Source organism: Mytilus californianus, unplaced genomic scaffold (assembly GCF_021869535.1).
Source record: "Mytilus californianus isolate M0D057914Y unplaced genomic scaffold, xbMytCali1.0.p SCAF_5, whole genome shotgun sequence".
Taxonomy (NCBI): domain Eukaryota; kingdom Metazoa; phylum Mollusca; class Bivalvia; order Mytilida; family Mytilidae; genus Mytilus; species Mytilus californianus.
In genome coordinates this window covers 78,999,547-79,014,518 of record NW_026262701.1, presented here as the reverse complement: position 1 = coordinate 79,014,518, position 14,972 = coordinate 78,999,547, and the positions used below count along the sequence as shown (strand labels likewise).

Below are 14,972 nucleotides of genomic sequence, written 5' to 3'. Positions count from 1 at the left end.
ACTTTCCATCCAATTTATTATGTTTATAGTACCCTTGTACTTATAAAGTTTCTCCATCTTTATATTCTAAATGTTCAATCTAACATTGTTTTTTTCCAGTATGTTCTTTAAATTTTTTACTTCATATTCTATAAAACAATCATTGCAACCAGAACATTTTTTTAGCTGTCTGCAAATAGTTTTTATTTATTTTTTTTTTCTCTTGCAAATAGTTTTTATTTGCAAACTCAGAAATTCAATCTATCTGTAAAGTTAGGGTCATAGTTATTATATAAATTTCAATTTAAGCCTTAAAAGGAAGTATAGAATCCTCAAATAATTTTCAAATTATTATTTTTTTATTTGTCCTAAGACATTTAAAATTATTTAATAACCATCCTTTTATGATTATTTGTTCAATTTATATTTTATTTATATTCTTTTAAAAATTTTTATTATTAAAAGGAAAGTAACTTAAAACAGGATAAATCAAGGGAAGTAACCCAATAAATACACAGTTTTTGTTACACAACAGCAGTTAGCCTGAGGTAAAAATCGTTGCTTACCAGTATGTTTGACACCCAAGCTGACAAGTGAAGCCATATAATTATGCATGTTAATTGATTTACAGGTAAAATATAACTTCAGGTAATGTCAGTTACACCAGATGCCTGAGATGATATGTTGGGCAGAAATTTTTCATTCATGAAAAATTTCATACACGGGATTTTTTCCTCTTCAACGGGAGGTCGGGAGGAGACCCCTGAAAACGGGATTATTGTACTCCCGTCGGGAGGTTCACATGTATGCCTATTCAAACCATATCATTATTATTTGCTTTTATATATAAATCAGAAATAACCAATTTAAAATGGAAAATGTTAAAGAAAAAAAAGGAAAAAAAAAATCCCCCCCCCAATTTTTTGAACCCCCTTATGATTCACCGCCCCCAAACTCAATCCCAGCTTTCCCTTTGTGGTATGGTACCTTGCACTACAATTTCAGATAGATTCATACACTTGAACACAAGTTATTGTCTGGAAACTAGAAAAATGCTTGTTTTTTGGCCCCTTTTTGGCCCCAAATTCCTAAACGTTTAGGGCAATTACCCCCAAACTCAATTCCAGCTTTCCCTTTGTGATATGGAATCTTGCAGTACAATTTCATAAAGATCCATACACTTACACACAAGTTATTGTCCTGAAACTAGAAAAATGCATGTTTTTTTTGCCCTTTTATGGCCCCTAATTACTAAAATTTTGAGTGAAAACCCCCAAAATCAATCCCAGCCTTCCCTTTGTGATATGGAACCTTGTAGTACAATTTCATAAAGATCCATACACTTACAAACAAGTTATTGTCATGAAACTAGAAAAATGCTTGTTTTTTGCCCCTTTTTGGCCCCTAATTCCTAATATTTGGAGGAAATTACCCCAAAAATCAATCCCAGTATTCCCTTTGTAATATGGAACCTTGTAGTACAATTTCATAAAGATCCATACACTTACAAGCAAGTTATTGTCATGAAACTAGAAAAATGCTTGTTTTTTGCCCCTTTTTGGCCCCTAATTCCTAAAATTTGGAGACAATTACCCCCAAAATCAATCCCAGCATTCCCTTTGTGATATGGAACCTTGTGGTACAATGTCAGAGAGATCCATACACTTACACACAAGTTATGTCTGGAAGTTAAAAAAATGCTTATTTTTGGCCCCTTTTGGCCCTTAATTCCTTAACTGTTAGTACCATAACCCCCAAAATCAATCCCCACCTTCCTTTTGTGGTATTGAACCTTATGGTAAAATTTCAATGAGATCCATTCACTTAAACTAAAGTTAGAGTGCGAAAACTAATGTGTATTCGGACGACGACGCCGGAAACGACAACGACGACGACGACGCCAACGTCATACCAATATACGACCACAAAAATTTTTTTGCGGTCGTATAAAAACTTAGGCTTAAATTAAAATATTGTTTGTTTGCAGTTTACCGACCGACCCTCGAAAATCCGCCCGACTGTGAAAATATTATTGCTTTTAATTTGAAGAAATTATTTTTATTTTTCTATTGACGCAATCCGGAACTTCTGGTCGTTTCCGGAATTGATTAAAAGTCTGGGTCGATTACACGTTTCAAGTTCGGTTTTTCTTACCTTCTTGTCAAGCGTACATGGGACCGTTTAATAATAAAGCACATGGAGATTGTTTACAGGTATCGATGAAGACATGGAGGAGTACTTTGCGCTGTCGTTTTCTGTCAATTTAAAAACAAATAACAACCAAAAAAGTTTAATAGTAAACTGTTTATACAGATTCAGACATATATCATTGGCGATTTGAGAACGCATGATGCAGAGGATATTCATAAAACCGACACGATAACCGTTTCCATCTCAAACAGATCGGGTACAGAATCTCTTGAGCCTGACTTTATGGAACCAATATCAGTGGTTAAAGAATTTGACAGCAGCCTGAAGTATGCCATAGTTTCTATAAAACGTTGTGAAGACAACAAGGATGAAACCACTTCTCCATGACTTCATGGATACCTGTAAACACGCCAGGAAGGGCACATTTGAAATTTATTATCGATTGACAATGCCAAAACTATAAGAAGCCACAGAAACTACACAAAGATGTAAAGAAAATGAATGGTTGGCTTGTAAAAATAAATATACTTTCTCTGTTCTCTCTTCTATTGCCATGACTATGCTCCTTTAGGATAAGGGGAGCTACCCCACTCATTGCAATTCTTCTCCCTTTTATAATATTAAATATACCCAAACAGTGTGGCTTGTGTGAATTTAATTAAAACATGTCCTTAGGAGCTATGCTGCCAACTTTTTTTATGCAGTCAAAACATTTCAGTACAGACCATTTACTTTTAAAGGGGTGCTTTTGATTTCACCCCGAAGTCTAAGATTTTTTTGGTTTTAATTAAAGCCTGATCACATCAACATATCTTTCAAAATATAACCTTATTACATATAATTAGATATTGTTAGATTTATGAAAACAGTCAGATGTCAAATATATTTTTTCAAGTTGCCTTTTTTTTTTAAATTGAGGAAGATTCAACGGTTAATTTTTTTTTATTGATAACACACTTACATTGTCTTATGAATCTTTGATATCTACATTTTCCTAATGAAAATACTCTACTCATGAAAACTTTCTAGTAAAGAAGCATATGTCAGTGAACAATTTCTTTAAAACAATTCTAGTCATTCCTTGTTTATAAGATCTTATAAGTGTTCCAGTACTAGTATTTAATAATGTCATAAATTGGATAATCACACCATGTTATAGTTTCAATTTTGGTTGAAAAGTTTTTATCTGAAAATGCCTGTTCATTTCATGTTGGTTTTCAGCGTTTGTTGTTTAAAAAAAAAATTTCTTCACAAGAAACTTGGTTTGTGTAACTGCTTGTTTAAACTTCATTTTGGCTGATAAAATAAAATATTTTTCCTACCTACCGACCCTTCAGTCTGAAGGTACAGTCGGAAAACTGCAAACAAACATATTTTTAAGGTTGGCCTTATCATTTACCAATGAACCATGAAAATGAGGTTAAGGTCATATAATGAACTCTACCTGATGGACATGTAGACATTGCAAGGATCCCATATACCAAATATAGTTATCCTATTACTAATAATACACAAGTATTTCTCTTGTCAAAAACAATTTTTTTTTCAAGCAGTCCCTGAACCATGAAAATGAGGTAAAAAAAATATGGACATGCAATGTATGACAGACATAAATTTCGTAGCATAAGGTTTCTGTATACAAAGTATGAAGTATCCAAGTCTTCTACTTCCTGAAATATATTGCTTTGGACTAACAGTTAACGACTTTGCTGCCGCCAACAGATTGTAAACCCTATGTCTCGCATTTTGCAACTTTCGTCATATGTGAGACAAAAACTAAGTTTTTAACACAATTTTGACTTGAGGAAACAATTTGGAATGCATATTTTGCCTAAAACATTATAAAACATTATAAGAAGACATTTCTCAATTTTTTTATTTTTTTTCAAAATTAATGAACGGAGTACTAGTTTCACCAAAATATATAATGCTCATCTGCATTTTATGCACAGCAACTATACAAAATCTTATTGGCCTCCTACCTATACTTTTGGGGTTTTTGTATTTACAAAAGACATTTCACAAACTTGAAAAAAAAGTTTTTTCCAAAATTAATGAGCTGAATTTCAACAAAATAGAATATGAACATTGTCATATTATGCACAACTGTGCAAAATTTTATAGGCCTCCTACCTATACTTTTTTTTTTTCGCTTACAAAAAAAGACACACAGATAAAGTGAAAATTATAGGGCTTGTGCATCTTGATGCAGGGTCCTAACAATGTGTCTCGACATGCTCAATACTGCCACTGGGCTACTAAGGGGGAGTATGTACTTATGTATTAATTGCTTATACCTGTCCAAAATGTGCTGGATAACCCAGCATGTGGATATAAAGCAGTTTGGCAATATTCCTACATCTGTATGTATTGTCTGGGTCTCGGAAGGAATCCCTTATTGCGGCACATTCTTTTTGTACTACTGCTCTCTCATCAGCTGCTGTTCTGGCTGACCTGATCTCTCTAATGAGGTCCCTTAGCCGCTTGGGCGTAGGTGTAGTCAGTGACCTGTAAAAATCAGCAAATTTACATTGAATTAAGAGATCATAAACAATCGCTGTAATTTATAGATTAACACTTCAATCATTTAACAACAGGTAAAGTGTTTGCTGAATCTTGTTTACGATTGTGAGTCTTGTACATGTATAAACGGAATCTTCTAATAATCAACTTTTTTTTTCGCTGGATGAGCACCGAACAATCAATCACTTGAAGTTATGTTAAAATCAAAAGACATTTTACAAACTATATTCTTAATTTCTAAGCAATGTTTGTTGTCTTTCAATGCTATTACAATCCAAATTACCTCTGTTGCATTTTTTCGTTTCTTTTTCATTTGCTTTCCCCTATGTGCTTGTTTTCATTTTGTTTTTGTGATTAAAAATCAATATTTTTTATTAAATCTTATATTAACATCAATGATAAGCAAACAGAAAATACAGATAATGTTTTGAACTTGAAGCAACATGTGATTACAAATTCGCAATTTCTAAACACATTTTTAGAATAAAAGCCAATGTGGGGCAAATGTCAAGGAGACCATAATTTTGAAACTATACAAGTTAGCCAAAATAGTGTTACCTTCATAACATGTTATTGTAACTGAACAATATTTTAAGGATTTATTCTAATTTCTTTTTTCACAAATGCAAAAGATGTGCATTCATCAAAGACTGAGCAATCTCTTTCACTTCTAGTCTAAATAGCATGTATAATTATGTGAGGTATACATGTATATGAATTATTAATGGTGTTAAAATATGAAAAATTACAGTTAGCAAATTATAGAAAATATTTACACCAACACCAAATATAATTGTTCGGGACCAATTATACTAAGTTCAGTTGTGACTTATGTTGGTCTTTAACAATTTTAATTACTGCTACATGAATACAGACATGTACAATCTATTTTTTTCTGAGCCCAGTGAGGCACAGTTGTTTCTTCATAATAAAAAGAAAGAAATTGGTAAAATGTTTCATTACTCCAGCAAAAACATGCCAGAAAGTGAACACAGTATAAAAGGTCCAAGCAGTTCTTAGAGATTGTTTATTCTGATTGACATGATTATGAATGCATTATAATACGTCAATGTAAGCTATAAAGAAGCTTAAATAGCGTTCATTTAATTGAAAAGTTCAATACTAATACCGGTAATAGCTGCAGAAATAATAATCGATAACATTGTTATAATTGATTATGGAAATGCTGCTTCTGTTCAGTCATTTTCTTTTGAAGACCAGAAGGTTTCAAATTAGTCCCCTTTTCTTGTGTTTATTATGAGCACGCTTATTTCGTTGTGCGAAAATGTCTGATCAATAAAAAGCTTTTTAACCAATCTTAAAGTGTACAAACATAGTTTGACTGTTCTTATGACAAGAGAAAGATAATCATATCACACAGAATTCCTTTACCTGATAATGGTTGACATTTTGCAGGAATGTTTTTCTTTGAATGGACTGCAACAGGTTTACTAACAAACTCATGCAAGAATCATACTAGCAGGATATATACCTAAAAGTCACAGAAGCAAACATATAATACTTAATACACCTTGACCACTTTCTCACATGCATTAAATGTTTATACAAAAGGACCGTAAACTATATTTAATTTTTTTTGAGTAAAGAAACAACTTGTGTTTATGCAAAAATCGAAAAAAACGGCAAAGAGCGAAAAAAAAGACAAAATGTATCATATAACTAACCATTATTTAGCATATATTAAAATGTACGTTTTATAAACTAAAGGAGGAATGGATATGTTTTATTTCTTTAAATTACAAACACCATAAGTGCCCTTTGGTTTTTTCCTATTCACAAAAAAAGCCCTGAAGAGTCCATTTAAATCTTAAGAACAGACAAAGTTACTCAATATATAATTAACAATAAGCAAATATAGGAGTGGGTAGTAAACTACAATAACCATTGATCGTTTTACTAAAAAAGTGAACGCTGTAAAAATTATTTTTTGCAAAGCAGTGAAAGGGTTTTGGTGTTTGGCATTCAAAGGGTCGCTCAGGAGACATGAAAAAGACAAAAATTTGTTTTTGGTCTTACAGAATTTGGAAATGTTTACGAGCTGAGAAGTACTGTCTAATGAGAATCCGAGTCCGTTCGCCCTGATTCGCATTCGCTCTAGTACCTGAAATATTTGGTCAGATCATACGTTTTCTTACGTCATATGAATTCGTACTATGCATGCTTTTTCAATGGAAATTGTGACGTCACAATGCATTCTAAATAGCACGAAAACCCATGAGACGAGGATTTATGTTGTATTGATGCTACCAGATAATGATTTTTCTATTGTGATTTGCATTGAATATTCTTGCCAGAATATTCATCATGTTGAATGTGGACAGTATTTTGAAGAAGAAGTGTTCAGGAACTGGAGACCAAGTTATCTGTATGAATTTATCTTTTTTGAAACCTTGTAACATTCAATACAATCCAAACAGGTATAACAAGATCCAACTCACTCAACACCTTGAGATCAAAGAAGCCAAGCGACGAAAACAATTTCCCTTTAGGCCAAAAAAAAATATATGTCTGTTTACATTTACCCGACCGACCCTACTTTTGAGCGCCGACCCTTAGTCATTTTATTTCTGTCGTAAAGTGAAAAATAAACTGAACTCATGTCAAAAGTGAAGTTAGTGTTGCCAATAATATAAATCAATTGCCTGATACATCCCAATGTTCACAATCGTGAATATGACAGCTGTTTTAAGGAAATTCGCGACTCGTGTGATGAAATAAACACTTTGCCGCCATTTTTTTCCAACCAATAACAAAGGGATATAATCCAATCATTAAAAATATGGGTAAACTCGGCCCATGATTAACTCAGACCATGACAAGACGAAATCGCACGACTCAAAATCATGTAAAAAAAATAAAATAAAACGGAAATACCGACCTACCTACCCTATTTTTTTAAAGTATGTATCCTTGAACAGACATTTATTTTTTTTTGGCTTTAATGTCTTGTTTTAACTCATTCCAAGCTGACTTGTTTATTTAAAATAAAAAACAATTTCATTATTAATCCATCAAAAACAATAACTACAACAATCAGTGAGACCAAATACATCGTAATCATATCTAATCAGTATTCTAAATTACAAAACTTTGAATACTAAGGCTTTTCCACCTCAGAAATATATTACCTTAGCTGTATTTGGCAAAACTTTTAGGAACTTTGGGTCCTCAATGCTCTTCAACTTCGCACTTTATTTGGCCTTATTAATTAACTTTTTTGATTCGAGCGGCACTGATGGTCTTTTGTAGACCAAACGTGTGTCTGGCGTAAAAGTTTCAATCTTGGTATCTAAGACGAGTTTATTTACAATCAACAGTCATTAAAAGTAATTCTGAATGAAAATGCAACAATAAAGCCAATTAGCCTGATTAATGCTCCAAAGCAAAAACCTTTGGAAAATTTAGATACATTTTTAATATTTACCATTTAAATATCTGAATAAGATTACAAAACTTTAAATTAAACCATTAATATAATTTTTTTTATAAAAGTTAAGGCGAACTGACCCTGGTCGAATGGACTCTATGGGCGAACGGACTCAGGGTGAACGGACCAAGGGCGAACATGTAATTAGGGTGAACGCCAGAATGGACCCGATACCATCTAATGTAGTAATGAGAGGTCTTGTTGTGATATTTATCTGAGCAGGACTCCTGCAAGCGGTTTCTTTTATATGTTTGGCAACTCAAAATATTATTATTGCAGGATTCCTGCAAGTGGTTTCTTTTATATGTTTGGCAACTCAAAATGTTATTATTAACATGTTAAAGAAGACAATGACCAATCAGCATCCATACCAGACATAACTGTCGTTAGGACCACTATCACTGTACTATATCAATGTGAGCAAATCATGCCAAATGGGTGGGCTTAAAAAAAAATCCATGGCTGCAACATTTGTTAAAAGCTTAATTAAAATTTAGTTCGCCGACCGGTTATGCTAGGTAGGAGGGTCAACATCATTAATCAACAGGTAGAAATCTAATTACCGCATCATTTTGACAGTTAGTAAAGTTTCTGTCTATTCTGGTATTTGTTTATCTATCAAGTATACGGACTGCTTTTAAAATCTCCCAAATCTAGAAATAATCAGTCTTTCAGACCGGAAATTGTCAAGGAAAAAAGGTATCTTGTCATCTAAATCTATCAATATGGCTGTTGACCGAAGAACAAACTACGCGTAAATAAAGTAGATCGCTATATCATTAATGGTTCTGTTAATAAACTGGCATGTTAGTACATATGATACATGCATAAATAAGATATATGTAGAATTAAAAATGGAATATTTACTTTCTGTCCATGTAAATTATAATTATAAATTCCGGATGTAACAGTGTACAAACACCGGAAGAAAAATAGTGCCAATGTGGCAAACGCTACGTCATTTTACAGTGACACCTGTTCCGCTATTATCTACCCTTGATTTGCCCGCCATTTGTGTTTCTTTAAAAATGCACTTATAAATTATTTTATGTATTTTTTTAAGTGATATAAATATGCTTGTAATGCCGTCTCTGCATTTTCCAAATTAAAATCTTGCAATCTCACTCGTGTATCACCTACCACATATATTATCACGTAGTACATGTAGTTTTTTATTAAGTATGAACAAGGATTTGTATAGTACCTTTAGTACAGAACCACACTATCCCCAAGTGTGTCATGGTTAAAAATAAACATTGAACATCCATTACCGATCACACGATCATTACTAGTAGACATGCGTTTCTAATATATATGTAAAAGTTATTATGTACAATTATATACAAATAATTTTTTGGGTGTATCTAATGGCTTTTTTTTTTTTTTTTTTTTTTTTTATGTCATATTTTTTTATTAAAAAATAAAGTTGACTCTGAAATCGGAATCAATATCCGATTAATGACCTCATTAAGATCATTACATATAACTATAATGCTTATCCTGGCATGTTCAAATACCATGAGTATTATCATTTCCATCATCTAATAGTCAAAAATAGGGAAATCTGTTTTTCTTTCAGTCGAAGGGGATATATATCTTAGGAAAGGCAGCAACTTTTGATTTGACGAATCACTATAAAAAACAAAAGTTCTAAGATAAGATGAGATATTTTATTGGTTTAAAATCCAAAATTACAGGATTGATACCAATTTTGACAATAATCATTGACTATACATAGGCCATACAAACACATATCTGTCAACATTTGTATACAGTGTATATATATATATATATATATATATATATATATATATATATATATATATCTTGTTAAAGGGGTCTAAATACAGCACAAACAACATTTTCCAAAAGACCAAAAATGTGAAAAAGTATATTTTAATTATACAAAACGCATTTGACTAACAGGTCGAACAACAAATGTTCTTAAACCCTGCTGACTGCCATTGGCGATTGCCAAATAAACGGATCACAGATGTAATAAATGGATCTTAATTATAAATTTAATATTAAACAGAAAACAATAAACTTGCGGAAAAGATGGTATACCGCAAACAAAAGGTGCAAAGATTTTTGAACACCATATCCGGATTTCGACAATTAATGTCTCTTCAGTGATGTTAGGAATCGAAACGTTATTTGGAAGGCCATATAATTTACCTCAATTTAGGATAGACTCTTGAATTTTGAAAGAGTCGAAATAGGATGAACGGATCATATAAACCCGAAGGCAAATATAATACAAGCCCAAACGAAAAAATATAAACAAGTCTATATATATATATATATATATATATATATATATATGCCAATGAACGTCAACAAGTGACAAATAAAATTATTCAATTTAATATGTCAAAAGTCAGATTTATTGTTAACAATTGGCAAACATTTTATTGGTTTTCAATAATAAAGACAAAACCATTTTATGTATACTTGCAAATTTCATGCAAACTATTTATGAAGTGAGAAACAAGGACATTCTTAATATATGTTTACATATTATTTCTCACGGTAAACATTTTGTGTTATGACATCATACAAAAGATTTAAACTGTACTTAAATCATTTAATATAACTACTAAAATAACGTCATATGTCAGAACATAGTTTATATCATTGCTACCTCTATTTGGATCATTCAATTCACATACCATGTATGTATCTGTATATGCCCCACAAGGGCTCCGAATTGGAAATAAAATATGTTTAATGTTTAATGTTTATATGATGAACACGATGAACGTTCACTCGAAAGGTGCATATCACACAAATTAAGAGTTTCAAAAATGAAATTTTGCCGTGACTTGTTCAATCATATGGTAATCATGACCAACTGCGTATATACTCATATGGACCGACCATACGCAGGGGCGGATCATCAGGCGGGGCGTGGCAGGCGTGCGCCCCCCCTAAAATTTGCAAAGCTGGTGGTTGAGTTTGGTATCGATATATACATCGATGTCTAACCCCTCTGTAAAATCTATCCTACAACGCTTACTTCTAGATTTGGATGGAGTATAGAAGTATCGGCGATGGCATGCTTTCTGTGAGCTGTATTGACTGGTGACAATGTCCGTCTAACTCTTGATGTTGGTTCTCCACGATACTTTGTTGGTGTGAGTGGTATAAAAAAATATACCAATAACTGTGCCCCTGGCTTGCGCTTGTCAGATGTTGTCTACGTTTGTACTGGTGGTAGGTTCATGGGTAGCAATTGAAGCAACGGCTTTTTTGGAGTCCATCCACTGGGTGAAACGCTGAGCATTTCGTCTCCTGGTAGATGGAGGCTTCTGTTTCCTTTGTAGGACCAGCTTAGGGTTCCTGGATGTGGTGTCCGGGTCCTTGGCCTTGATCCAGATGAGTTGAACTGTAACATGGTTAGAACTAGCGGTAAATTTCCATTCTGGTTCGTTTCCTTCTTTAACATCATGGTGGCTAGTAGCGCTTTTAAATCATTTGGAATTTCCATAATGAGTGCTCACGGGGTTAAAGGTTCAAAGTATAAAGTAAAAATTACTAAGAAGTTATAATTATAGTAAAATAATTTTTACATGGTTATTATTGATTTGTCCTTACGAAACGCAATATGTCGACTTTGGAAAATAACTTCTAGAAATATCTAAATGAATTGTTAAACAATAAGTCACATGCTTAACTCAAAGGAACGTTGCATGGTCATTGAATCCTCTTTTTCTTTATCAAATTTCTTTTGGTGTTTAAATTTGATTTTATTACATTATAATTACTTAACAGCTCACAAATTCAAACCCAATTCCCCAAATTAATGTGTATATGGTAAAGTTTAAGTATTGCCATGATATGGGAAGCTCAAAATCATTCGGATGAAAGAGAAATCACAGTTTCTAAAAGCAAATTCAAAGCCAATTACAACAAATGAATTAATCATGTCCCCAAGACTTAAATATCAATAAGTACACATCCAGACGTCATAAGCAGTCTAGCTAATTTTGTAGATATGGCAAATTTCACGTTTTGTTCTTAGAACCGGAAAAATAATTCACAGGAATAGGACAGTGACATAACGGAAGAGAGATTCTTAGATTTCATTGAACAGTTTAGAAGTGTTCCGGTTAAGAAATGCTTACAAGATGTTTAAATGCTATAACTGTTTATTGCAGATAAATCTTATTCTCAAAATATTATATTTATGGTCATTTCTAAATACATCTAAATATTCTGTTATAAATCTTGCAGAAAAGATTATTTCAAGAATTCGTTTGAACAAAAAATAGACAATGAAAATTTAAAAATAAAATTACTTGCATTTCTTTAGAAGAGCGCTCTAACATTACATTTGAATTTTATAAAGAATTTTGTGTGTCACACTGACAGTCCTGCATCGAATACAGTAAAATAATAACCTTTGAAATAAAAGATAGAGACATTTTCTTTTTGGGTTGTACTTTACGGAACTTAAAATGAACGAATATAATCACGAGATGAAATTTACGGTAACAAAAAACTGGGACTAGTATCCTTCGGAAAACTGATTTCGAGGAGGATGGTTATGATGTCATGATTGGGAAAGAAGTCTATGCATTTTATTTAATAAACTTTAATAAAAGATTGCTGCATTTTGTATGGGCCATTAAAATTCTATTTGGGCAACCAAAATTTGATTCTCTGAAAAAAGAAGTGGCCCATTTTTTTTTCATTTGTACCACCAGGGTAAACAAATGAGTTTCGAGCACTGAGAATACTAACAATATATTATGTCCCAGCAAGAAAATAAGATAAAAACAAACACAACAACTGCTTGAAAAGGACGTTTATTTTAAATCTGTAGCACCATATTGATTCAGCCGGGTCTACTTAGTTTATTTGTCATTTTCGTTGGTGAATTTCTAGTCCTTTTCTTTGGTCTTTAAACTTCAAAGAACCTTTAACTGTAAAGCCGTATGGTTTTTTGACAATTAGCGTACCAAAGAACTACGGATTCTATGGTCCGCAAATTGTCAAAAATTATCATAAGGACCTAGAAGAGCTACGGTTCCGCAACAAACACCAAAGTATGATTGTGGTCTCTTCTGACGTTCTGTAGTGCCTGTGATCGCACATGTATTTAAATTCTTATTGAAAAGGCCAGTTTAAGGCCAAGATTTGTTTTAAAGCTGGCTGTGTTGGCCTCTTTTGTTTTAAGCCAGGATGCACTTCCCTTTTTTAATTTGACGGAGAATCTCTTTTTGTTCTTGATTTCCTTTATGGTTTCTGAAGGCAACATGGCGGACATTTTGATGGATCTTGTAACCTCGGATTTTAAAGAGTCTAATACCGTTATACACGCATTCAGATATTGATGCAGTGCAAATGCAATGCATCTTGGATATCTATTAAATATAAAAAAACATGTTCCTACCTTCAAGTATCAGATTTACTCCCGTTTGAGCACCAAGTTCTTCGAACACTCATTTTGTTTACCAACAAACTCAAGTTCAACCTTTGTTTTTAGGACGAAATGCGTTTAAACTTTTCATTATCTGTTTTGGAATACAAGGTTTGATCCTACCAATGGTTTCTACGTCCATAAATTCAGGATCCTTTGGTTCACACAAGAATTTCCACCATTCAAAAGTAACTAGGAAGCACATATACTCAAGTGGCCATGTTTCCATGTTTTTTCCGTGTCAGTTTTCTTGGTGCTCTCTATCACGTCCGCGTTATTAACATAAACGAAGCACCTGCAGGAATTTTGTCATTCTTGTTTTATCAAGTAGTCAGCAAAAGTAACATATAAGAGAAAAAAAAAGTAACAAAGATGCCAAGCCCAAACAGACGTTCACGATCCAGGTCTAGGAGTAGGAGCAAATCTCCAAAGAGGAGTCCAGCCAAGAAGACCAGAAAGACACCAAAAAAGCCAAGAGCAAAAGGTGGAGCCCTGAAGCCAACAACTTTATCCTTGATTGTTGCTGCGATCAATGCAATGAAGAATAAGAAGGGATCATCTGCCCAAGCCATCAGAAAGTACATCCTAGCTAACAACAAAGGGGTTAGTGCAGCTCGTCTAGGAACTGCCATGAAACTAGCCTTTGCAAAGGGATTGAAATCTGGTGTTTTAGTCAGACCAAAATCATCCGCTGGTGCATCTGGTGCAACTGGTAGCTTCCGTGTTGGTAAAGCCCCAGCTTCACCCAAGAAAAGGTCAAAGAAACCAAAGTCACCAAAGAAAAAGAGATCAAAGAAACCCAAAAACAAGTCAAACAACGCCAAGGCTAAAAGGTCGCCGCGAAAGAAGACTGCAGTTAAAAAGTCGTCGAAGTCAAAAGCAAAAACATCAAAGAAGCCGAAATCTCCTAAAAAGAAGGCCGCCAAGAAACCAGCAAAGAAGAGAGTAAAGAAATCACCAAAGAAGGCCAAGAAATCTCCAAAGAAGTCTAAGAAGTAGACCTGAATCGACAGATTAAAGAAAACCAAAGGCCCTTTTCAGGGCCAACCAATTTTTCCAAAAAGAGTCTTATATGTTGTATCAGTAAACAATTAAATACTCAAATCTGAAGACAACTTTGCCATTGATCGTTTGACATCAATTTCGTTTGGTTAAATCCTCTTCTCGTTTCCACTCTTCTTTCTACATGGCCACAAATATTTTTCACCTACTTTTTTTCCTATATATTTCGTATAAACACACATTTTTTCAAAATTATTTTGAAGGCATTTATGGTTCGTTCGACTTTTACAAATAAGGTTTTGAAAGACACAGAATTGTCTAAAGAATGTTTGTTTATTTGATGAACATGTATAGTAATTTTTTACAATTTAATTTGGTTGAAATATATAGCAACTTTCTTTACAGAAAATAATATTTGTGTTTATCTTGCGAGAAAATAAAAAT

General features: G+C 33.1%; 2 protein-coding genes and 1 long non-coding RNA gene across 5 annotated transcripts in view; 1 reads left to right on the top strand and 2 right to left on the bottom strand.

Annotated features, from left to right (window-relative positions):
- Positions 1 to 9,049, bottom strand: part of LOC127701480 (AP-1 complex subunit gamma-1-like) — a 39,819-nt gene extending 30,770 nt beyond the window's left edge. Inside the window, exons 1-3 of one of the 3 annotated variants that reach the window (XM_052205356.1) lie at positions 8,969 to 9,049; positions 6,046 to 6,145; positions 4,428 to 4,638 (exon numbers count right to left, since the gene is read on the bottom strand). In XM_052205356.1, coding sequence (XP_052061316.1) covers positions 4,428 to 4,638; positions 6,046 to 6,062 — 228 coding nt within the window. In that variant the 5' untranslated portion in view covers positions 6,063 to 6,145; positions 8,969 to 9,049. Of the gene's footprint in view, positions 1 to 4,427; positions 4,639 to 6,045; positions 6,146 to 8,664; positions 8,838 to 8,968 lie in introns of those variants that run through there. The other 2 variants (XM_052205355.1, XM_052205357.1) reach the window with 2 other exon arrangements.
- On the bottom strand, positions 171 to 1,931 carry LOC127701530 (uncharacterized). Its single transcript, XR_007982093.1, has 2 exons — positions 1,452 to 1,931; positions 171 to 1,290 (listed from the first exon to the last, which is right to left on the bottom strand). It is a non-coding gene; the product is annotated as an uncharacterized LOC127701530 (long non-coding RNA).
- Positions 9,050 to 13,856: 4,807 nt separating the features above from the next.
- LOC127701519 (sperm-specific protein PHI-2B-like) lies at positions 13,857 to 14,545 on the top strand. Its single transcript, XM_052205417.1, has one exon. The coding sequence runs from the start codon at positions 13,899 to 13,901 to the stop codon at positions 14,523 to 14,525; it is 627 nt and encodes a 208-aa protein (XP_052061377.1). The 5' UTR covers positions 13,857 to 13,898; the 3' UTR covers positions 14,526 to 14,545.
- The last annotated feature ends 427 nt before the right edge of the window (positions 14,546 to 14,972 follow it).

Coding starts and splice junctions, on each gene's coding strand:
- LOC127701519 (XM_052205417.1), top strand. CDS start 13,899: ATGCCAAGCCCAAACAGACGTTCACGATCCAGGTCTAGGAGTAGGAGC.